At 45.0% G+C, this 23,313-nt stretch overlaps 2 protein-coding genes across 3 annotated transcripts in view; one reads left to right on the top strand and one right to left on the bottom strand.

Moving 5' to 3' along the window:
• Window positions 1-4,937, bottom strand: part of LOC126419171 (uncharacterized) — a 75,964-nt gene extending 71,027 nt beyond the window's left edge. Inside the window, exons 1-2 of the mRNA XM_050086299.1 lie at window positions 4,232-4,937; window positions 4,026-4,140 (exon numbers count right to left, since the gene is read on the bottom strand). Of these exons, the coding sequence (XP_049942256.1) occupies window positions 4,026-4,140; window positions 4,232-4,683 (567 nt within the window). The 5' untranslated portion in view covers window positions 4,684-4,937. The remainder of the gene's footprint in view (window positions 1-4,025; window positions 4,141-4,231) is intronic.
• A 321-nt stretch (window positions 4,938-5,258) lies between these two features.
• The window catches only part of LOC126418916 (proline dehydrogenase 1, mitochondrial-like), a 288,058-nt gene continuing 270,003 nt past the window's right edge, over window positions 5,259-23,313 (top strand). For both annotated transcript variants that reach the window (XM_050085942.1, XM_050085941.1), the window contains exon 1: window positions 5,259-5,741. In XM_050085942.1, the coding sequence (XP_049941899.1) occupies window positions 5,409-5,741 (333 nt within the window). In that variant the 5' untranslated portion in view covers window positions 5,259-5,408. The remainder of the gene's footprint in view (window positions 5,742-23,313) is intronic.

Below are 23,313 nucleotides of genomic sequence, written 5' to 3'. Positions count from 1 at the left end.
TGAGGTGGTCTCTAATGGCCAGTCATGGAGGTGCTTTTAATTACATATGCTCACTTTATAGGGCCACAAACAGGGACAACACTACTGTTATCTTTAAGCAGACTGGAAAACAACAACTAGTAAAAATCCAATTTATTCCAGAATGAGATTTTCACTATGCAGTGGAGTGTGCGCTGATATGAAACTTCCTGGCAGATTAAAATTGTGTGCCGGGTCGAGACTCGAATTTGGAGAGGAGACGACATACTGGCAGAAGTAAAGCTGTGAGGATGGGGTGTGAGTCGTGCCTGGGTAGCTCAGTTGGTAGAGCACTTGTCCGTGAAAGGCAAAGGTCCCTGAGTTCGAGTCTCGGTCCGGCACACAGTTTTAATCTGCCAGGCAGTTTCATATCTGCGCATACTCCACTGCAGAGTGAAAATCTCATTCTGGAAACATCCCCCAGGCTGTGGCTAAGCCATGTCTCCGCAATATCCTTTCTTTCAGGAGTGCTAGTTCTGCAAGGTTCGCAGAAGAGCTTCTGTCAAGTTTGGAAGGCAGGAGACGAGGTGCTGGCAGAAGTAAAGCTGTGAGGACGGGGCATGAGTCGTGCTTGGGTAGCTCAGTTGGTAGAGCACTTGCCCGCGAAAGGCAAAGATCCCGAGTTTAAGTCTCGATCCAGCATACCGTTTTAATCTGCCAGGAAGTTTCATCCCATTTATCGTTTTAATAACGAAATGTGATTTTAAGTTGCTAAACTTTCTATAGCTACAACATCAGTGACAGCAGTTTGTGCCCACTTGAATACAGATTTTTAAGGTTTGTTGTGCAACATGAACAACTTCCTTTTTTCTAGATGTTTATTAATACCTGATTTATAATTTCATTTTGTTTGGCCTATGGTCCTTTGTTACCAGAATTAGTAAAGAAATTATATATTTCATCAGATATGATACTGCTCGTATTGCAAGTGGTCCTGTTATTTTCCAGTTCTTATATGCAGAACATTAATACTGTGTATTTCAGTTTTCAATATGTGGATGTTCCTCCAACTAGTAACAGCATATTCCATAAATGTAAAGGAGATAACTGTACACCCAGCAGAAACCTTTCTAATGATCTTGGAATACTTAGCACTCAATTTCTAACACATTTACTCATTAACAGTTCTTGTGTTTGTAAGAAAAATCAGTTTCAGCTGAACTCTTATTTACCAATCACAATATGAAATACGAAAATAATTTTCATGTAGAATTTGCCCTGTTATCTAAGGTTCAAAATTGTGTTCTGTACGCTGATGGGAAGATATTTAGCAAATCCTCATAAACATCAGGTGAGAACGAAGTAAATATTAAACAGCAAACAGCACATGCACAGCAACTACACAGGGTGGCCATAAATAGCCTCTTAAGTTTGTGCGGGTGTTTCAGGGAGGCTGTGCTGAGAAGGAAATGTTAAGGAAAAAATCTGATATGTTGCACAGTTTCTGAATAACTAGCATTTAAGTTAACCAATCTAGTCATTGCGCATACAAATACAAGTGGCCTGCCAGAGACTGTGTCACCAAACATGTTTCTGTTTAATTTCTAAAACCTGAACACGAGAGTGATACAAAAATTGGATGAGAGACGGTAGTAGGGATTGAACCCAATACGAAGGGTCAGCAACCTTGTACACTATCATCTGCACTATGAGAACAACTGATACTAAATGTACCTGGCAGGCCACTTGGAACTGCACGCACAATGGTCTGAGTGTATAAATTCAATGTTAATTACCTTGGAACAATGCAACTATCAAATTTTTTTTCTTAACAATGATTTTTCAGCACAATATACCTTACAGCACCCTTACAAGCTTTTCAGACTGTTTCTGACCACCCTATCACCTGTAGCAACTGAAGCTGCTCCAGATTTTTTTTTCAAAGCAGCAATGTTCTTTCCAATTAATTTGATTAACTAAAGCTGTTGTAATCATGAATAGCATTTAACAGTATAGCGATAGTTTATTATGAGTACTGTATATCAATTAAGTTTTTGTGATTTTTTTTCTTCTGTTAATGTACAGCTATACTCGGCCCACATTGCTTAATGTTCTCCCTTGTGATGGGATCTATGGAATATGATGGATGGATGGGTAGATGGATGAACTATACTGTGTAAGTGGCAAAACAGCTTCTAGAGGTGAATCTTTGCAACACAATACTATTCACTATGAATGAACAGTTTGACATATATTTTGAAATGTGCTACTACTTTCAAATTATTCCAGCAAACTACGAGAACTGCAATGTAATATTTATTAAATGTACATATTTTCTAGTATATTCAGATTAACTCATGATGTTTAACGTAACATTATAGTTGTAATAATAAAAATGTTCACTTCAACAAATATCTACTACTGAAAAATAAAGGTATTGTGTTCTGCTGGTGATACCTTACAGTGTTGATGTTTTAAATGGTGTACCAAGCCTCAAGAATCACCAAATAGTCATCTCTCGTTAGCTACCAAAAGGAAACACACATGACAGTGTAAGGAATACTGTGGCTGAGGGTTGAAGCTATGTTTGGCTCTATGTGTCAATACAATAATGTAAGTAAATAGTTGTCAAAAAATGGTGCCTATGCCACATATGACACAGTAACAGTAGGCCAAATTCTGAATAGTAGTTGCACTTCAAAAAGTGAACAAATAAATAAAAAAATTCAAAGTAACATTACATAAGCTCAATTGCCCTTTGCAATGATTTTTGTCACCACTGACTAGCCTAGAAAAGCCTTGGTGCAAACTGGACACTCCTGCAGCAGATACTGCATAGGGGTTAAAACCATTGAATTTAAATCAAGCAGTCACTATCGCTTCCCAATCTCACAAGTAAGCTATCATCAGTCCACTCAATGCAAGCCTTGGGCTGCACTACAGACCTGTATGTTACCACATGTAAGATTTTATATTTGCAATCACTGGATTCGCCAACTCTCAGCCAAACTCTCACATCCCAACTTAACCTGGACCTCAAGCTTTTTTACAGTCACTACAATCTGCATTCCAATATCCAATTATGATGCAAAATAAATAGTGTTCCCTTTCTGTTTGTACAAATATGACATCACACACAACATCATTATGTTATGGGACAAAGTTTACGTTGGTGTCAGCAACTTCAGCTGACCCTCAACTTCCCTATCATTAAGAAAAGCCATTCGCATGAGTTTCATGGTGAAGGTGAACCTTTAGTGATGTGGAATGAGTCTTATACATTACTGAACACGTGGGGCCATTGCAGTCTAATTTTTTAGCAACAGATTATGACTACATCTACCATTAAGTATGGAAATTACTTCTAAATTACTTTATATATTTTGACATAATCCTATGTTAGAAGCAAACAACTATTCTGCAGGGGTAGGGAGTGGGGTGGGAGGTAGCCACTGCTCATCCCCTTACACTACTCAGCTATGTTTTGTAACATAAGTGCTAAATAGAATTTACATCCACGAGTCCAAATATTCTGATAAACTGCAGGTGTAACTAATGAGATGGATCTATGGTATTCTTTTGTTGCAGGTAACGAATGAATACACAAGGCTTCACAAGTAAGATTACTAAATAAGCATGGTGTCAAAAGCCTACTCTGAACATTAGGAGAAATTTTCATTGGCTGACTGGCATCCATCTATACAACGAATATGTGAAGCTTTATGTCCCATTTGACACTATTCAATATATGAAGTTTGTATGCTAACACTGCATTACCTTTCTTTCGCTTTTAGTAATGTAAGTCACAACAACAACAGCCTATAAGCTCATCCATGCTATGCTGTTAGGCTACACATCAAACACAGTTACATAAATCTTACACTAAAGTTCATGAAGTCCATATTACTATCACACTTAGTAAGTGAAAATACATAGCCGCAAAGATTATAACAGTCGAACAATAGAAAGTTAGTATGGGAAGTTTCTTCAGAGTTGCTATGTTCCAACCACCGTCAACCTGTCAAACTACTGGACTGCATCGCTTACAAACCTGTATCAGTACTTACACAGTGCTGAAACTCATCACCCAAGGCTGAGAAGGCACCGCCTAATGTTGATAACCAATACATTGCATTCTCAAGTTCCCTCCTCTCTGTCGCAAGTGTGATCATTCTGTCATTCCTATATACGGGACATAAAATACATTAAACTGTTAAAATGTAATTATTTACATATTTTTTCGCTTGGATTTTCGCAACGAGGGTGTTCTTACCACCGGTAATCAAGTAACTCTCGCTTCGCTGGTATGAGGTTCACTATAACGCATAGTGGACTCTTCATATGGGATTGCTTCAGTCTATCCTCTAAGTATAGACCGCACTTCTCTGTGAATTTCTTTCTATAAATTTTTGAGTAGATTAATGAAACTGTCAGTGCCGATAAAACGTAGCCATCCAGTTTCAACTTAATGGTATTGAGTCTTTGGATCTTTTCATCGCTAACATTACAAGTCTGAATATCTTCACCAAAACTATTTACATGTAATGACTTTATTTTAAATGCACATGTCGAGGTTCCATCCCATAATGTATCAGTGATACCGTCGTGGTGTTTATTTACAACTTCATCGAGTTTCCCTGACAAACCACATAAACAGTCTTCGTAAATACAACACTTAAACCAAATTTTCTTCTTGAAATAAATAATCATACATATCGGCTCCATGTGTGGACTTTTGCGCTAATGATTTAGATGAAAAACAGCTTGTGTCTTCTTAGGTTTACTTCGTCGAACATAAATGTTTAACAGCATGACTTGCAGTACTAATTGAAAAAGCGTATCTTTTTCATTGACATTTACATTTTATGTACTACAACCTTCGAACAACAGACATCTCCTATCCATTATTTTTTTCTCTTCGTGACTACGATACTACGGATGTTTAACTACATTATCACCGTTACGTCACTTTAAGGCTGCTTTTAGCCAATAGCAATGGCTACAGGGACACACCTCCTAGATCCACCAATCACAATGGAGACGGACGTTATGAGAATTTTCGATATCAAAACTAAATTGTTTTACGGCTTTATTATGAATTCTGAAAAAAATAAACAGTATAACGAATATTTCAAACACAAAATTCAGTAGTTTTTATCTGGAAGCAAGCGAATAATTTATTTATCAGCCGTTACATAAACTTGAAGGTGAATGGATATGTGGGCGTCTACACATAAAATTATCATACGATGTGACGACACAGAGGTATGGTATCCTTCAGTCTTAACCTTTGCGCCAGTGGATGAAGTCAATAGAAGTGTGTGGATCGCGCCGAGGAGTGAGATAAAGTGTGATTCAGGCGCGCGCCCGGAAGGTTTAAACGTAAACAAATATCGCCCGCTAGCTAAGGCTGTTAAAGGCATAGCTCTCATATAGTATTATCTCGAGGGATGGCTTTTCTGAGATCTGTAATACTATGTAGCTTGTCGCGAAAGTTACGGAAAACGCTCCACAACGGCAATGGTAATTCCTCGTTAGTTCGGTTGTCTATACCAGCACATTCACTTGAAACACCAAAATTCAAATCTACGCACGCTGCGAGTGCAATTGGTTTCGACACCGATGTCCAGAAATCAGAAAGCCAATATCCGAAAGATCCATTGGACCTCGCTTTTGAAGATCCAGAGGCATCGTTCAAGAGTAAAACCACATGGGAAGTGCTACGAGCATACATTGTCTACACGTTATGTACTTCGGAATACCTGGTCGAAAATAATATGAAGGTATGTATAACTTTTCATTGACTGAAAAACGCCATAAAAATTTTAAATACACTTTACTGTATTTATATAACTAAACCTTTCCTATTAAGATCGGAAACAATAAGGTAATAAATTGGGCCCTTAAGTGACGATTTTGACATTTATTTTGTTTCGTGCTCATTGTGCAGCTCACAGTATTGGTTAAGCCGGTAAAAAATACTCTACCGTCTGTCTCCCCCACCCTGTTTTATTTTTCTTAGTTTATCAGCTTTAATTATATCCATAATAAGCATCGCACTATTTGTCGGAGACGTATATGTTTTCGAATTACACTTTTCCATTTTTATTCCCCAGTTGATCTTTTATTTTGAAAAGTTAAGAAAACAAGACGCTTAATGAGGGTAAGCTACGGATCAGTCAGTTACAACGACCTTAATTTCACTTTTAAGTTCGTTGGCTTCGCCAACTTTCAACCAAATTGTTATATTGCAACCTGACCTAGGCGTAGGGCTACTTTATACAGTAGTCAGTGACCATAACCATGATTTCACTCGGAGCGGAGGCTGAACCAGATTATATTTTTAAACTTCGAAGTATCATACTTAAAATTCGGGACCTGCGTAATTAATGGAATGATTTCGAAATTCAAGAATTTGCCATTTGTCTCTGTTCTTTTTTGTTTTAATGATATACGGACCAGATGGTGAGCATCACAGCGCCACGTTAACTATTTTCGTTTCCATTCTTTTTGTCTGTTTTGTTGAATCGAAAGCTTAAATTTAACGAAGATGTGTATTCTTACGAGAGATAATTTCCATCTTCGCACAGTTTTTCTTAGATATAAATGTAGGGATAATCTACCTCCAAACTTCCTACACCATAAAATTACGTGCATCGTTGCTAGGTAACGCTCTCTATTGAAACGGCTACTACAGCATTATTTGAAAACCTTGTTCCTTGACAGCTGATAATGCAGATACGAACATTTAAACACACAAGTTATTTTCGGTATCAAGTAATCTGCAGCCATGTGTTACTAAGAAATTATGATAATACTTTTCGCAAAATTCGGACAGTTCAGCAGCACAAAACATACCAGTAACCTCGTATTTTCTATACTAAAATACATTCATGGCGGTAATATTTTTAAAAGTGCGTGGTTTGTACTGGTTTTTCAACAAAATGTCGTTAACTGGTATTCCAGTAAGCAAACGAGTTACCAAAGTTATTTAGGTCTAATTGAAACTAATTCAAGTTTCTCTTCGAAAACTTTCTTGAAGAAGACGAACTGAAAAGATGTCCGCGTTTTAAAAACAACAGAAGCAAAAATATATCGACAGTGCGTATTACTAGCTGTCCTCTAAACCATGTGTGTTGGTTGATGCCAATGCGGACAGAGGTATTGCGTATCGATCGAGCTACGCATCAGAAAACGGAGTGCGATTTTATTGTCTTTAACCAATGCTTTACGATCAGCTTAATAGGTTTATAGAAATATTCTGATAACAAAATGCTGCGATTGGTGTATAGATGATATAACTGAAAATAAGCTTCCACCAAATGTAACTGGGTGTGTAATTTACACGCTAAGCTATAAAACAGCGTTGATTCTGATCCGAAATATTACACACAATAGTTCTTTGCTTTTAAATTGATTGTAGAGCTTACTTGGCAGTAATTATGCCAATATAAATACGTGCTTCTTTTTGTGCCAGAAATCTGTAGCTGCTGTGTAGACAGATTTTCTACGCCCTCGTTTTTGCGCCATTAGGAACTACACGAAATAACTAATGGGCTTTTCTTGACGAAAGTTAGGCATTCGACCCTCGCCTCGTCCCGTCTCCTGCTTTGATGTATGTATATCATATGCAAAAAAAAGAAAATACCCGTCGGAGACGACCATTATTTAATACTTTCTGATTATATCTTGCAGTCAGTTTTTATGATGAAAAGTGCGTTAAATATGACTCGAACGTACATGTAAGGACATCCAACAGGTTAATTTGTTCCCACAACCTTGCCATCGGGCTACCCTACATATGCCACACAATCAAGATTTTGAGGGGGTGGGCTTGTCCAGTGTCACATTCCAGCACATTTTGCAACCCAAAAGCGTTGCATTCTTTCTCGTGCCGCCTACCTTCTTTCTTTCTTCCGTCCAGCCGCTTTCCTGCTCCTGCTCTTGCTCATTGCGTAAGCCCTCGAACTTGTGTATGATGTGTGCTGTAATCGGTGAAGATGTCTTCCTGATGCTGCCTAATGTTCTCGCCTCTCTTCCTTACCATCTTAATCCATTTATCGGATTCTGTAGGCCTGTTGCCCACTGCAACCAAATGTGTGTAAAACTTTGGCCGTCGTTTCTTATTAACTACACCATCTGTTAATTATCCCTGTATAGATAGCTCCTATCGTCCTCTTAGTCTGTTATGTTAGGACCCATTATTTCTGAAGGATCTCGCCTTGCTGCAGTTCAACCTTTCCTGCCATTCTGAGACATTCACTTGCATACAGACATTCCATTTTGATCACGGTGTCACAAAGCTTGAAGCTTAACTCAACGAGACACTCTTTTTCTTGTATAGGACATGCGTTCTACGAAAACCAGTAGCCATCTTATCTTTTCGGCTATCGGCTTCTTTTTCACTTGTTTTCATCTTTACTAGCTTTTTTCACTTTCTTTGTTTCACCACGCTTTATCATTAGGTGGTAAGATGGAGTTCGGATGTTGGTTATTTTCTTTTTTTTCGAAAGAAATTTGGAGACAAACTCTTCCTGCTTAAGACTGTCAGATCACAGGCGAATGCAAGGCAGTTGACTTGTTACAACGTTCTTTACACTACCGGTGTGAACATTTTTCAGAAACCTTTTCCCGGCTAATTCATTTTTCCCATTCTCGGATGATCCCTCTAACATGCAATTAAAGATAACTGGGGACAGCCCATCATGCTGTCGCGTCTGTTTAATTAAATTGTTTTTGGAGAGGTGCTTTTAAATGTGTCTGAGTTAGTTTGCTAGATATTACCGCCGTTCGAGAGCCGACTCCAAATTCTACCGAGAAATCCAACGGAAATCTCCAGTGGACCAAATCATGATGGTTTCTCTTTCAGTCAAGTGAGACCACTGTCATATCCATACGCTTCCCGCACTCCGTATCTGCTGTACTCAGAAAATGTGACATTTGCCAGCGTGGTTATCTACTTGCTCCAGCAGCTTAACCTTCTGTGCTTTGGAGTATTTTGTAAGTTTGAAGTATGAATGAAATATGATAATTAATGACTTCAGTTATATCTCCCTTTGTGTACACAGAGCGAGTCAGTGCTTTTTTTTACAAGTATTATTCCAGTTTCGCAGTTCTTTTCAGTCTCAAACTTAGGGTATTAATGGGTGATTTCTCCTTAATTTATCGTGTTCATTGTGATAGTCTTCCCAAGTAGCTAATTTCTTTAGTTCTGCGCCTGTGCTAAATTAATCTGGAGTAGGAAGCAAGAAGGTTTGAATAAAGGGAGACAGCACTACCTGTGCCGAGCACAGACATAGACTGAAGCCAGGGGGCACCAATCTTGCTGAACATAGGAAGTGAGTTTCTCGGTTAAACACTGCGTTACAATTGGCCTCTTAGCTGTCATACGTCTAATACTCAGTCATTTCTGAGTATGTACTTTGATACGGTATACAGTATCGGGCACACCAATATGGCGAAGTTGGCTTCACTTTTCTAGGGTGGTAGGAAGTGCTAAATCGTGTTTCTTTGCCTTGGAACTATGCTCGACCAGCTTCCTTTAGGTTCATCATAGTTAAGCGGTTTCTCAAAGTACTTGGCCAGGATCTCTGTTTCCTTCGTTGTTCACGTCTCTTTAAGTTTAAACTTGGTGGTTGACCGCCATTTATATGATGCCTGGAGGTTCCTGTTCTCTCTTCTGAATTCTGAGTGAATGGTCTTGATTTTATTCAACGACTTTGGTTCGGGCGTTTTTGTAGTATGTTTCTCCGCTTCTTAGTACTCTGAAGGTTTTATCATTTGCTGTGTCTGCAAAATATGCCATTGCTCTGCCTTACCACAGTTCTCAGACCATCATGAGTGGTTAGGCCACACTCGTAATGAGTAGGTGCCGAATTTTTCCGAATATCCACCACGTCTGTTTTTCTTAGTTGTAACAAGTTTCAAAATACCTTTACTTTCTTAGCTTTCCACGATCGATTCTTGAAAGCTATTCTGAAGCTGAAAGTCTAGCCTTAAGTGGTTCAGGAAGTGATCAGTGAAAATTGGCGCCTTTCTTCACTTCTACGTTTATAATGTCCCTAATACTTCGTTTCGATACTGTCCAGTTGAAATTCGCAAAGATCATCTCATGGAGATCGCCTAGGAAATCTTTAGAAAGAAGTAGACACAAGTTTTAAATCATCACACACATCACTAAGTCTTAGCCATTTTTATTTATGATGTAGTGGGTGGAGTAGTTGGAAACCATACTGCCGTTCCTTTCCAATTTGAGCGTTGAATCGCCCATTAGAATTCTAACATTGCCAGTTGGGCTTCTTCGTAATAAGCTCTCTAACTTGTCCCAGAAGATGTCTAGTTTTCCAAGATTTCTTCGGTTGTCTTCGATCGTGGTTGCGTAGGCATTGTCAATGGTTACTTTCCGTTTGCACATTTGTATGTTAGAGCAGAGGGCCTGCATGAAAAGGAGCTGAATGTGTTGTTTGTGAACACAGAATGCAGTGCCGACAAACACTAAATTTGTTCTGGTCATTCGTCCAGATTTCTCTTTGTACATTCTGCAGTTCTCTGAGTCCGTGTTTGAATCTGATTGAGGTGTCTCAATCTCATCTTGAGTTCGTTTTAATTTCCCAGTTTGAAGTACAATTTGTTTGATGACTTGTCAAAGTGATACTTATTAAGTCGTAGATTAGAACTGTTCACTTTGACTTTTTAGTTTGTCTCGTTTCCATTGTTTCAAGGGTTTCCTGGTGGCTCTATTTTGCATGACTGTACAGACTCCCCAGAATTCGAAGGCGTGTGTGCTCGGCTCGACTGCTAACCGAAGGACGGTGGATTCTCGTTGCTGGTTACTGCCAAGGTAGTTCTCGAAAGTGTTTCCTTCATCCATACTGTTACTTCAGTGTGTCTGGAGGAGAAAGAGAGTCGTCAGTCAGTCAGTCGCTAGAACAAACGAGGGGAGGCCACGACGTTGGGCTCACGGTCTTACTTCGGACTTCCAACATTTTAGTAGACCATTAAACGACATACTGTAGTTCCTTCTCTGGATTGTCGCACATATGACAAAATGGTAGATATCGAAATAGACGATATAGGGATAGAGAAACAATTAAAATAGCTCAAAAGAGGAAAGGCTGCTGGACCTGATGGGATACCAGTTCGATTTTACACAGAGTACGCGAAGGAACTTGCCCCCCTTCTCGCAGCGGTGTATCGTACGTCTCTAGAAGAGCGTAGCGTTCCAAAGGATTGGAAAAGGGCACAGGTCATCCCCGTTTTCAAGAAGGGACGTCAAACAGATGTGCAGAACTGTAGACCTATATCTCTAACGTCGATCAGTTGTAGAATTTTGGAACACGTATTATGTTCGAGTATAATGACTTTTCTGGAGACTAGAAATCTACTCTGTAGGAATCAGCATGGGTTTCGAAAGAGACGGTCGTGTGAAACCCAGCTCGCGCTATTCGTCCACGAGACTCAGAGGGCCATAGACACGGGTTCACAGGTAGGTGCCGTGTTTCTTGACTTCCGCAAGGCGTTCGATACAGTTCCCCGCAGTCGTTTAATGAACAAAGGAAGAGCATATTGACTATCAGACCAATTGTGTGATTGGATTGAAGAGTTCCTAGATAACAGAACGCAGCATGTCATTCCCAATGGAGAGAAGTCTTCCAAAGTAAGAGTGATTTCAGGTGTGCCGCAGGGGAGTGTCGTAGGACCCTTGCTATTCACAATATACGTAAATGACCTTGTGGATGACATCGGAAGTTCACTGAGGCTTTTTGCGGATGATGCTGTGGTATATCGAGAGGTTGTAACAATGGAAAATTGTGCTGAAATGCAGGAGGATCTTCAACGAATTGACGCATGGTGCAGGGAATGGCAATTGAATCTCAATGTAGACAAGTGTAATGTGCTGCGAATACATAGAAAGAAACATCCCGTATCATTTAGCTGCAATATAGCAGGTCAGCAAATGGAAGCAGTTAATTCCATAAATTATCTGGGAGTACGCATTAGGAGTTATTTAAAATGGAATGGCCGTATAAAATTAATCGTCGGTAGATCAGATGCCAGACTGAGATTCATTGGAAGAATCCTAAGGAAATGCAATCCGAAAACAAAAGGAAGTAGGTTACAGTACACTTGTTCGCCCACTGCTTGAATACTGCTCACCAGTGTGGGATCCGTACCAGATAGGGTTGATAGAAGACATAGAGAAGATCCAACGGAGAGCAGCGCGCTTCGTTACAGGATCATTTAGTAATCGCGAAAGCGTTACGGAGATGATAGATAAACTCCAGTGGAATACTCTGCAGGAGAGACGCTCAGTAGCTCGGTACGGGCTTTTGTTGAAGTTTCGAGAACATACCTTCACCGAGGAGTCAAGCAATATATTGCTCCCTCCTACGTATATCTCGCGAAGAGACCATGAGGATAAAGTCAGAGAGATTAGAGCCCACACAGAGGCATACCGACAGTCCTTCTTTCCACGAACAATGCGAGACTGGAATAGAAGGTACTCAAGGTGCCCTCTGCCACACACCGTCAGGTGGCTTGCGGAGTATGGATATAGATATTGTGCAAGTAGTACGATGCACTACTCTGGCAGTTCTGAGAAAATCGCAAGAGAAGTTCTACGCGTCTGTTATGTAACTGGTGTATGTGCAGGCGCCGGACGTTAAGAGTCCTTGGTGTTGTAGCGCTCGAGCTTGAGACGAACGTGTATGAGGCGAAGGCTCGACTCCCGCCCATACTTTAATTCGCACCTACGCTATTCGTTCTTGCTACATTCGCAGCGTCTCACCGCTACTCAAGTTAACTGTCACAAGGGACCTGGCTCAGTGTCTGCACCTCGCAGCGCCGAGTTGCAAAGTAATCCGCGGACCTTACCAGATGGAATGTGTAAGGGATTTCGCAAGTACGACAGCCATACATTTTCAGGAAAACTCTTTGCGTTTCTTCATTTACTTGCCGATAGTTATAAATATGTTTGTTCTAATAATCAAATATAATTTTAACTAGAAAGTAATCAAATAACATGAAACTCACTAAAAATTGATGCAGGTACACGTCTTTTTTATTAATTTTATATTAACTCTCAAATGCCGCATAAATTAATATGATCAGTGGTGAAAAAGAAATATAGATTAAAAATCAGGTTTGAGTGGGAAGTCGAACCGTTGACTCTCACACATTTGTCTTAGAAAGCTCGAACGCAAACCATTTGACCGCCACGAATTCAAACTTCCGGCACCCGCTCACAATAAATAAGTTACATAATAGACGCGTAGAACTTCTCGGAATTGTCAGAGTAGTGCACGTCACTACTTGTACATTGTTATTTTAATGACCTGCTAAAGGTATACAAAATTTGGCGTAAATCTGTGATCCCGAAATCGTTGCGTAACCTTGCAAGAGGGAAATTGGTTAGTGTAGAGCTTCAGCTCAGTTGCTATTAGTCAAGCCTTCATTTTATCTATAGCTTTTATGAACAAGGAACATTTATACTAGGAATAATTTACTCCTGCATAAAGGTCACAAACATGTTAACACTAAAGGATTGCAACAGCGTCTTCAGAATGTGACATGGGTCATTCATTTAAATGGAGATTTTAAATCTTGCTTAGCGGCAGGATCCTCCCTGTTGCTCCTGCACCACCTACTTCGGGAGCAACAGCCCACAATCGTCGGGGACATCCGTCCCCATTTCTAAGCGGGAGAAGTGTAAGTCGCCTTCGGCTTCCCTCGCTAGCAAGGGGTCCCTTGGGTCACTCCCTTCCAAGGTTTCTGATAGTGGGAAAAATGACACCTGCCAGTGACTGAAGAGCCCAAAAGCAGCTGATCGCAGGGCTTGACGCTCATCCTCAGTCCCAGAGACTGAGCCAATGAAGTCCTCCCAACCAGGGAAACCCAAGGAGCAGCGAGAGAAATCCAGAAAGAAAACCAAAGGAATTGCTGTGGCACCCACATCATCGCTACCTCCAAGCTCTGCGTCTGAGGATAGGGTGGAGATTTTGGCGACCTCTGAGGACCTAGATCTCGCCAGACCCTCAGACATAATAGATATAGACTGCTCAGGCAATAAGTCGGTGGCAGCAGGTGACTCTGAGGCGTAAACTGTCTCATTGAATGTTCTGTGTCTTCCCAGTCTCACGATGTCATCCTCCAACGGCAACTGTTAAGCTTTACACCTGCTATCTGCATTGCCCTCCAGGAAACTTGGTTCCCGGCAATGCGGACCCCTGCCGTGCGTGGCTATAAGTGATATTACAGCAACCGTAGCGACAATAATAGTGTTAGGTGGAGTTTGCGTTTATGTCCTAAACTGTCTGTAGTTACACTGTGCCCCTTCAAACCCCTCTAGAAGCTGCGGCTGTCAAAATAAGGACGACGCAGGAAATAACTGTCTGCACTGTGTAGCTTCCTCTAGATGGGTGATTTTAACGTACATAACCACTTCTGGGGTGGCACTGTGCTTACTGGCCGAGGCAGAGATGTCGAAACTTTACTGTCTCAGTTTGACCTCTGCCTCTTAAATTCTGGGGCCGCCGCCACATTTTACTGTGGCTCGAGGTAGATACTCAGCCATTGATTCATCAATTTGCAGCCCAGGACTTTTCCCATCTATCCACTGCAGAGCATATGACGACCTGTGTGGTAGTGACCACTTCCCCATCTTCCTTTAACTGCCCCTGCGTCAGGCCCACGGACGCCTGCCCAGATGGGCTTTAAACAAGGCAGACTGGGAAGCCTTCACCTCTGCTGTCACTGTTGAATCTCCCCCATACGGTAACATGGATGTGATGATTGAGCAGGTGACTACAACAATTGTTTCTGCGGCAGAAAACGCGATCCCTCGCTCTTTAAAGTGCCCGAGACGTAATGCAGTCCCTTAGTGGTCGCCGGAAGTCGCTGAAACAAGTAAGGAACGTCGGCGAGCTCTACAGTGGCATAAGCGGCACCCTTCCCTGGAGCCCCTCATAGCCTTTAAACGGCCCCGTGACCGCATTCGCCAACTTACCAAACGACGGAAGCAGGAGTGTTCGGAGAGATACTTCTGGACCATTGGGTGCCGGACGTCACCTTCCCAAGACTGGGCAAAGATAAAAAGTCTTTTCGGGTACCAGGTCCCAGCAGGTATTCCTGGTGTTAAAATAAATGGCGTGTTATCTACCGACTCAAATGCGATTGCTGAGCGCTATGCTGGAGCCTCTGCATCGGAGAATTTCCCCCCCAGCTTTTAGCACTCTCAAATGTCGGCTGGAAGGGAACGTCCTCTCATTCACTACATGCCACATTTACAGAGTGGGAGCTCCTCAGTGCCCTTGCTCATTGCCCCGACACAGCTCCTGGGTCTGATTGCATCCACAGCCATATGATTAAACATTTCTCATCTGACTACAAGCGACATCTCCTCGTCTTCAACCGGATCTGGCGCGATGTCATCTTTCCATCGCAATGGCAGAAGAGCACCAATATTCCGGTAAAAACGCTCTTGATGTGGATAGCTATCTGCCCATCAGCCTCACCAACGTTCTTTATAAGCTGCTGGAATGTATGGTGTGTCGGCGGTTGGGTTGGGTCCTGAAGTCGCGTGGCCTACTGGCTCCATGTCAGGACGGCTTCTGCCAGGGTCGCTGTGCCACTGATAATCTTGGGTCCCTCGAGTCCGCCATCCGAACAGCCTTTTCCAGACGGCGACACTTGGTTGCCGTCTTTTTTGACTTACGTAAAGCATACGACACGACCTGATGACATCATTGTACGAGTGGGGTCTCCGCGACCTGCTCCCGATTTTTATCCAAAACTTTCGGTTGCTCAGTACTTTCCGTGTCCAAGTTGGTGCCTCCCATAGTTCTATCCATATCCAGGAGAATGGAGTCCCTCAGGGCTCTGTATTGAGTGTGTCTCTGTTTTTAGTGGCCATTAACGGTCTAGGAGCAGCTGTCGGGCCCTCAGTCTCATCTTCTCTGTATGCAGACGACTTCTGCATATCGTGCTGCTGCTCCAGTTGTGTTGATGAGCGTCGCCTACAGGGAGCCATCCACAAGGCGCAGTCATGGGCTCTAGCCCACGGCTTCCAGTTTTCATCTGCAAAGTCGTGTGTCATCCACTTCTGACGGTGTCATACCGTTCCATCTGGCCCCAGAACTTTACCTTCATGACGATCCACTCACTGTAGTGGAGACATTCTTAGGACTGGTTTTCGACGCTCGATTGAGCTGACCTCATCGTCGTCAGCTTAAGCGGAAGTGCTGACAGTACCTCAGTGCCATCCATTGCCTGAGCAACACCAGTTGGGGTGCAGATCACTCTACACTGCTGCGGCTCTACAGAGTCCTTGCCCAGTCACAAATTGGCTATGGGACTGTGGTGTATGTTTCTGCAGCTCCCTCGGCGTTGCATTTACTCGACCTTGTGCACCACTGCGGCATTTGACTAGCGACAGGAGCTTTTAGGACGAGTCCGGTGACCGGCGTACTAGTGGAGGCTGGGGTCCCTCCACTGTACATCAGACGTGCACAACTGCTCGCCTGTTACCTTGCAAACATTCGTAGTTCTCCTGCACATCCGAACCACCGTCTCCTTTTCCCGCCCGCGGCAGTCAATCTCCCGCATCGGCGGCCCAGGTCGGGGTTGACGATTGCAGTTAGCTTGCGGTCCCTTCTCTCCGAACTGGAACCTTTACCACCTCTACTTGCGGTACGATCACGTACGCCTCCATGGTGTACGCTTCGGCCGCAGCAGCTTCGTCTGGACCTTTCACGTGGCCCTAAGGACTCCGTTAACCCTGTGCCTCTCCGCTGTCACTTCCTCTCGATTCTTGACGTGTTTCGGGGCTCTGAAGTGGTTTACACCGACGGGTCGGTGGCTGATGGTCACATAGGTTTCGCCCCTCCAGGGGATCCACAACTCTTTTGTGGATACGTGTGTAGCGAGCACGGGACCCCGAGCTAATGTGGCCTTCCTTCCTTTCCGGGCTGCATACCTTCCCTTTCCGTATCCTTCCCCATGCCCCATCTTGGCCCCCCCCTCACCTCTGTCTCTTTCCTTCCCTTTCTCCCCCTCTGGGGAGTATGGTTTGTGCCTACGTCCGGAGACGGACGCTTGTGAATGTACCGCACTCTTCGCCTTCCTTGCTTGTATGTCTTCATCTTTCTTCGTCCTTCTCTATTCCTTACCTCTTCTCTTTACCTCTTCTCTTTACCCTTTTCTCCGCTGCGGCGTTTGAGACCTCTCTTCTTTCCTTTCCCTGTCTCTTTCTTCCTCCCTGTGCGTGTCTGAAGGCCGACCCACGCACTTCCATGCGTAGCCGGTGACGGGGTAACGCGTAATTCCCCGCCCCGGGTAGACAGGTAGGACACGTACGTACCCCCTGGTAAAGGCCAGGCCCAGGGAGGGGTGATTACCCGAGCTGATACCTTCCGAAAGTGCCGATTGGTCCCTCCGTCCGTTTGTCGGGAGGTGTGACCTGAGGTGTGAACAATCACCTAAGGCGGGTGTGCCCTCGGTGAGGGCCCCCACAAGGGAGGAGCGCGCCATCGGAGACGCCGGTAATCATGGGGGATTCTTCCGCAATGGTTTCCTCACCTTCCACTATGTCTGCTCACAAACGTAAGTTCACTGAGTCTCAGCCACAGACGGTTCTTCCATCGTTGCCACAGTTCCTTGTTGTTTCTCGGTCTGACGAAGGTCACGACTTTTCCACGGTCAACCCTTTCATTATTCAGAAAGGTGTCGACGCAATTGCGGGTCCTGTAAAGTCTTGTTCCAGATTACGGAATGGCACCCTGTTGTTAGAAACACACAGTGCCCTCCAGGCTCAAAAATTGCTGCGTACTTCTCTGCTCCACACCTTCCCTGTCCGGGTGGAACCGCACCGTACCTTAAATTCCTCGCGTGGAGTCGTTTATACGCGCTCCCTCGATGGATTGTCTGACGAAGAAATTCAGCACTATCTGTCTGACCAAGGCGTCACGGCTGTTCATCGGGTTATGAAAAGGGTTGACTCGAACATCATTCCAACCCGCACTGTCTTCTTGACATTTGACAAAGTTCAACTCCCATCAAAAATCAAAGCAGGCTATGAGATAATTTCCGTTCGCCCTTATGTCCCAAACCCTACGCGTTGCTATCGATGTCAGCGGTTCAACCACACCAGCCAGTCCTGTTCCAATCCGGCCAAATGTGTTACGTGTGGCAGGGATGCCCATGAGGGTGCTTGTCCACCTCCATCCCCTCGCTGCATCAACTGTATGGGTGACCACGCTGCTTCCTCTCGAGATTGCGCTGTTTTTAAGGACGAAAAGCTGATCCAGGAAATAAGAGTGAAGGAAAAGGTGTCGACCTTTGCTGCTCGAAAGTTACTCGCCAGTCGACAGCCCACCGTGCCTCAGAAAGGAAAATACAGCACTGTCCTTGCTTCTCCTCGGCCAACAAAGGAGGCGGCCACGCAGACTTGCGACCTCACATTTAGTACCACGGTCGTCAGATCGGCCAGCGCAAAGATCGCCCGTTCAACCTCACCTCTTTCGCCTGCCCACTCTATGGCTCACCCTTCATCGGGTTCTGCTAAATCTCGAGCCCAAAAGTCAGACGCCAAGTCTTCAAAAAAAGAGCATTCTCGTGAAGAGTTTTTACGTACTGCAACTTCACAACCATCGGTTCCTCAATCATCTAAACATACCTCCAAGAAGGCTACGAAGAAACACAGTTCCTCTCCTTCTCCGCCAAGGCGTGTCCCATCTACAGCACCACCTGGCGGAAATCGCCCTCGGCCATCTTCTGTGTCGCCGAGGCGCACTGTTGGTGGCCAGTCAACTGGCCGATCGTTGGTGGCAGGAGCTGCTCCTGACCAACCTATGGATCAGGATCTTCTGCCTTCGACTGAATGCCATTCCATGCTGTCGGTCGCAAGCTCTGAGCAGTCGTTGAGTTGACAGCACCCTTGGTCACGTTCCTCCATTTTCTGTTCACCCTATGTCCATTATCCACTGGAATATCCGCGGAATTCGCGCCAATCGGGAGGAATTGTCGATCCTCTTACGATCCTACTCGCCGGTCATCTTCTGTCTTCAGGAAACAAAGCTGCGTCCTCATGACCGCTTTGTTCTCCCTCATTTTCAGTCCGTCCGATATGACCTCCCCTCTGTTGAAGGCTCTCCAGCCCATGGAGGACTCATGATTCTGCTCCATGATACTCTCCATTATCACCCAATCCCCTTAAACACTTCCTTCCAAGCTGTCGCCGTCCGTCTTTCCCTTTCTGGATACACGTTCTCTCTTTGTACGGTATACATTCCATCGTCTACACCAATGACACGAGCTGATCTCCTTCATCTTCTTGATCAGCTTCCACCCCCCTATTTGCTGGTTGGGGACTTCAATGCCCACCACCCGCTTTGGGGATCTCCACATCCTTGTCCACGTGGCTCACTATTGCTAGACGTCTTCCACCAAGCGGATTTAGTCTGCCTCAACACTGGGGTCCCCACATTTTTGTCTGCCTCCACGGCACATTTATCCCATTTGGACCTTGCGGTCGGTACTGTTCTGCTAGCTCGGCGCTTCGAATGGTTCGCCCTTGATGATACACACTCGAGTGACCACTTTCCATGTGTTCTTCGACTGCAGCCTCAACTGCCATATATGCGCTCGCGACGCTGGAAGTTTGCCCAAGCCGATTGGACACTTTTTTCGTCTCTAGCGACATTCGATGACCGTCGCTTTCCCAGCGTCGACGATGAGGTCACACATTTTACCGACGTTATTCTCACAGCTGCGGAACGTTCAATACCACGCACCTCCGAATTGCCCCGGCGCCCTCCAGTCCCTTGGTGGAACGAGGCATGCCGTGACACAATACGTGAGCGGCGACGTGCTCTTCGCATTTTCCGTCACCATCCAACTTTGTCCAACTGTATCCGATATAAGCAGCTCCGTGCGCGATGCCGTCGCGTCATCCGCGATAGCAAGAAGGCAAGCTGGAAATACTTTACTAGCTCATTTAACAACTTCACTCCCTCCTCGGAAGTTTGGAGTCGGCTTCGACGGTTCTCAGGCGCGCCTAGTTTCTCCCCGGTCTCTGGGCTCACTGTCGCGCATGATACCTTAGTGGACCCCGTCGCAATTTCTGACTCATTGGGTCAGCACTTTGCTGAGATTTCGAGCTCTTCAAATTACCCGCCGGCGTTTCTCCCGAAGAAACGTGCAGCGGAAGTGCGACATCTTGCTTTCTCCTCTCAAAATCGCGAAAGCTACAATACTGTTTTCTCCATGCGCGAACTCCAACATGCACTCTCTTCTTCTCGCTCCTCCGCCCCAGGACCGGATGGTATCCATGTCCAAATGTTGCTGCACTTATCAACCCATAGCCTGCGTTACCTCCTTCGCCTTTATAATCGAATTTGGACCGACAGTACCTTTCCCAGGCGATGGCGGGAAGCTATTGTCGTTCCCGTTCCGAAACCTGGAAAGGACAAACATCTCCCCTCTAGCTATCGCCCCATTTCTCTCACGAGTAGTGTCTGTAAGGTTTTGGAGCGTATGGTGAATTACCGTTTAGCTTGGTGGCTGGAGTCCCGCAGTCTTTTAACACCAGCCCAATGCGGATTCCGAAAGCATCGTTCTGCTGTTGACCATCTTGTTGCTCTCTCCACTTATATCATGAACAATTTTCTACGGAAACGCCAAACGGTAGCAATATTTTTTGATCTGGAGAGAGCGTACGATACCTGTTGGAGGACAGGCATCCTCCGCACACTGTTCTCTTGGGGCTTTAGAGGCCGGCTGCCCCTTTTTCTTCGCGAATTTATGGCAGAGCGCACATTTAGGGTGCGGGTGAACACTACTCTCTCCCGTACTTTCTCCCAAGAAAACGGGGTACCCCAGGGCTCCGTGCTGAGTGTTGTACTGTTTGCCATCGCCATTAATCCAATTATGGATTGTCTCCTTCCTGATGTCTCGGGCTCTCTCTTTGTGGACGATTTTGCGATCTACTACAGCTCTCAACGGACCAGCCTTCTTGAAAGACGTCTTCAAGGATGTCTCGATCGCCTCCACTCGTGGAGCATCGAAACCGGCTTCCGTTTCTCACCCAGTAAGACCGTTTGTGTTAATTTTTGGCGACGTAAGGAGTTTCTTCCGCCCTCCTTACATCTAGGTCCTGTCAACCTTCCGTTTTCCGACGTCGCTAAATTCTTGGGTCTTATGTTTGACAGAAAACTGTGCTGGTCCTCCCACGTTTCCTATCTTTCGGCTCGCTGTCTGCGTTCCCTTAACACCCTCCGTGTCCTGAATGGTACCTCTTGGGGAGCGGACCGGGTGGTCCTTCTCCGCCTCTATCGCGCCTTAGTGCGCTCGAAATTGGATTATGGAAGCATAGTCTACTCCTCTGCTCGGCCGTCTATTCTTCGGCGTCTCGACTCTATCCACCACCGTGGATTACGTTTAGTGTCTGGAGCTTTTTACACCAGCCCTGTGGAAAGCCTTTATGCTGAGACTGCTGAACCTCCGCTGTCCAATCGGCGGGCAGTCCTTCTGAGTCGTTATGCTAGCCATCTGTCTTCCATGCCTGCTAATCCAGCCCATAACCCTTTTTTCGACGCCTCCTTTGATGTTGGGTATGCAGGCCGCTCCTCCTCCCTACTACCCCCGGGAGTCCGCTTCCGTCAACTGCTCCATTCTCTTTCCTTCCGCTTTCCTAAAACCTTCTTGACAACTTGGGGTACAGCACCGCCTTGGCTCCGTCCCCGGATTGACTTGCTCAGAGACCTATGTCAATTTCCCAAGGATGGTACCCCTACACCTGGTTACCGTCGGGCATTTGCTGCTCTATGTGCACAAATGACGGAAGCCACGTTTATTTACACCGATGGCTCGAAAACATCGTTAGGTGTAGGGAGTGCCTATATTGTTGGCGACACCCCAAATCACTTTCGGCTTGCCGACCAGTGTTCGGTTTATACTGCGGAGCTTTACGCTGTTCTCCAGGCTGTCCACTACATCCGCCGCCATCAGCGGATACAGTACGTAATCTGCTCAGATTCTCTCAGCTCTCTCCTAAGTCTCCAAGCTCTTTACCCTGTGCACCCTCTGGTCCACCGGATTCAGGACTGTCTGCGCTTGCTCCACCTGGGGGGCGTCTCGGTGGCGTTCCTCTGGCTCCCGGGACACGCTGGTATCTGTGGAAATGAGGCGGCCGATGTAGCGGCCAAGGCTGCAGTCTCTCTTCCTCGGCCAGCTCTTCAGTCTCTTCCGTTTAGCGATCTACGGAGCGGTTTATGTCGCCAAGTTACTCATTTATGGCATGCGCATTGGTCAACACTTCCACACAATAAATTGCGGGAAGTGAAAGCCCTTCCTTGCGCTTGGACCTCTTCCTCCCGAACGCGTCGTCGGGAGGAGGTAATTTTAGCTCGACTCCGGATAGGGCACTGTCTTTTTAGTCATAGACATCTTTTAAGCGGTGATCCTCCCCCACTCTGTCCCCACTGCTCTCAGCTGTGGACGGTCAGATACCTTTTAATTGAATGCCCCTATTTTAATCCGTTACGATCCCGTCTACAGCTATCGCCTGATCTATCGTCGATTTTAGCAGATGACACGCGCTCAGCTGACCGCGTTCTACAGTTTATTAGTGACAGTGAAATGACGTCAGTCATTTGAAGCTTTTTTTGGGGGGACAACCAACCCCTTTCTATAGTGGATTTTTAAGCATTCCTTCTGCCTTTAGTTTCTCAAATTTTCTGACTTTGTTTCCATTGCTGCTGATTTTAAATTTCGTTTTTTTCCTGTTTTCTACGTCACGGGCTGGGCGCTAATGACCATAGTAGTTTTGCGCCCTAAAACCACAAACAAACAAAAAAAAACATAGGCTTCGCATATGTTCATGGAGGACATACTGAGCAACACTCCTTGCCAGTTGGCTGCAGTGTTTCCACTGCAGAGCTGGTGGCCATATTTCGTGCTCTTGAGCACATCCGCTCATGCCGTGGCGCGTCATTTCTGCTGTGTACTGATTCATTGAGCAGCCTACAAGCTATCGACCAGTGCTACCCTCGCCATTCTTCTGGTAGCGTCCATCCAGGAGTCCACCTATGCCCTGCAATGATCCCGTCGTTCAGTGGTGTTTGTGTGGACTCCTGGACACGTCGGAATCCCAGGCTACGAAGTTGCCGACAGGCTAGGCAAACAGGCTACACGGAAACTGCTTCTGGAGGTGGGTACTTCCGAAACTGACCTGCGTTCTGTCTTACGCCGCAGGGTTTTCAGGCTTTGGGAGACGGAATGGCATAACAGTACGCACAACAAGCTGCGAATCATTAAGGATACGATGAATGTGTGGAAGTCTTCCATTTAGTCCTCTCGCAG

Source organism: Schistocerca serialis, chromosome 9 (assembly GCF_023864345.2).
Source record: "Schistocerca serialis cubense isolate TAMUIC-IGC-003099 chromosome 9, iqSchSeri2.2, whole genome shotgun sequence".
Classification (NCBI taxonomy): Eukaryota; Metazoa; Arthropoda; class Insecta; order Orthoptera; family Acrididae; genus Schistocerca; species Schistocerca serialis.
This window is presented reverse-complemented; position numbering and strand designations above follow the sequence as displayed.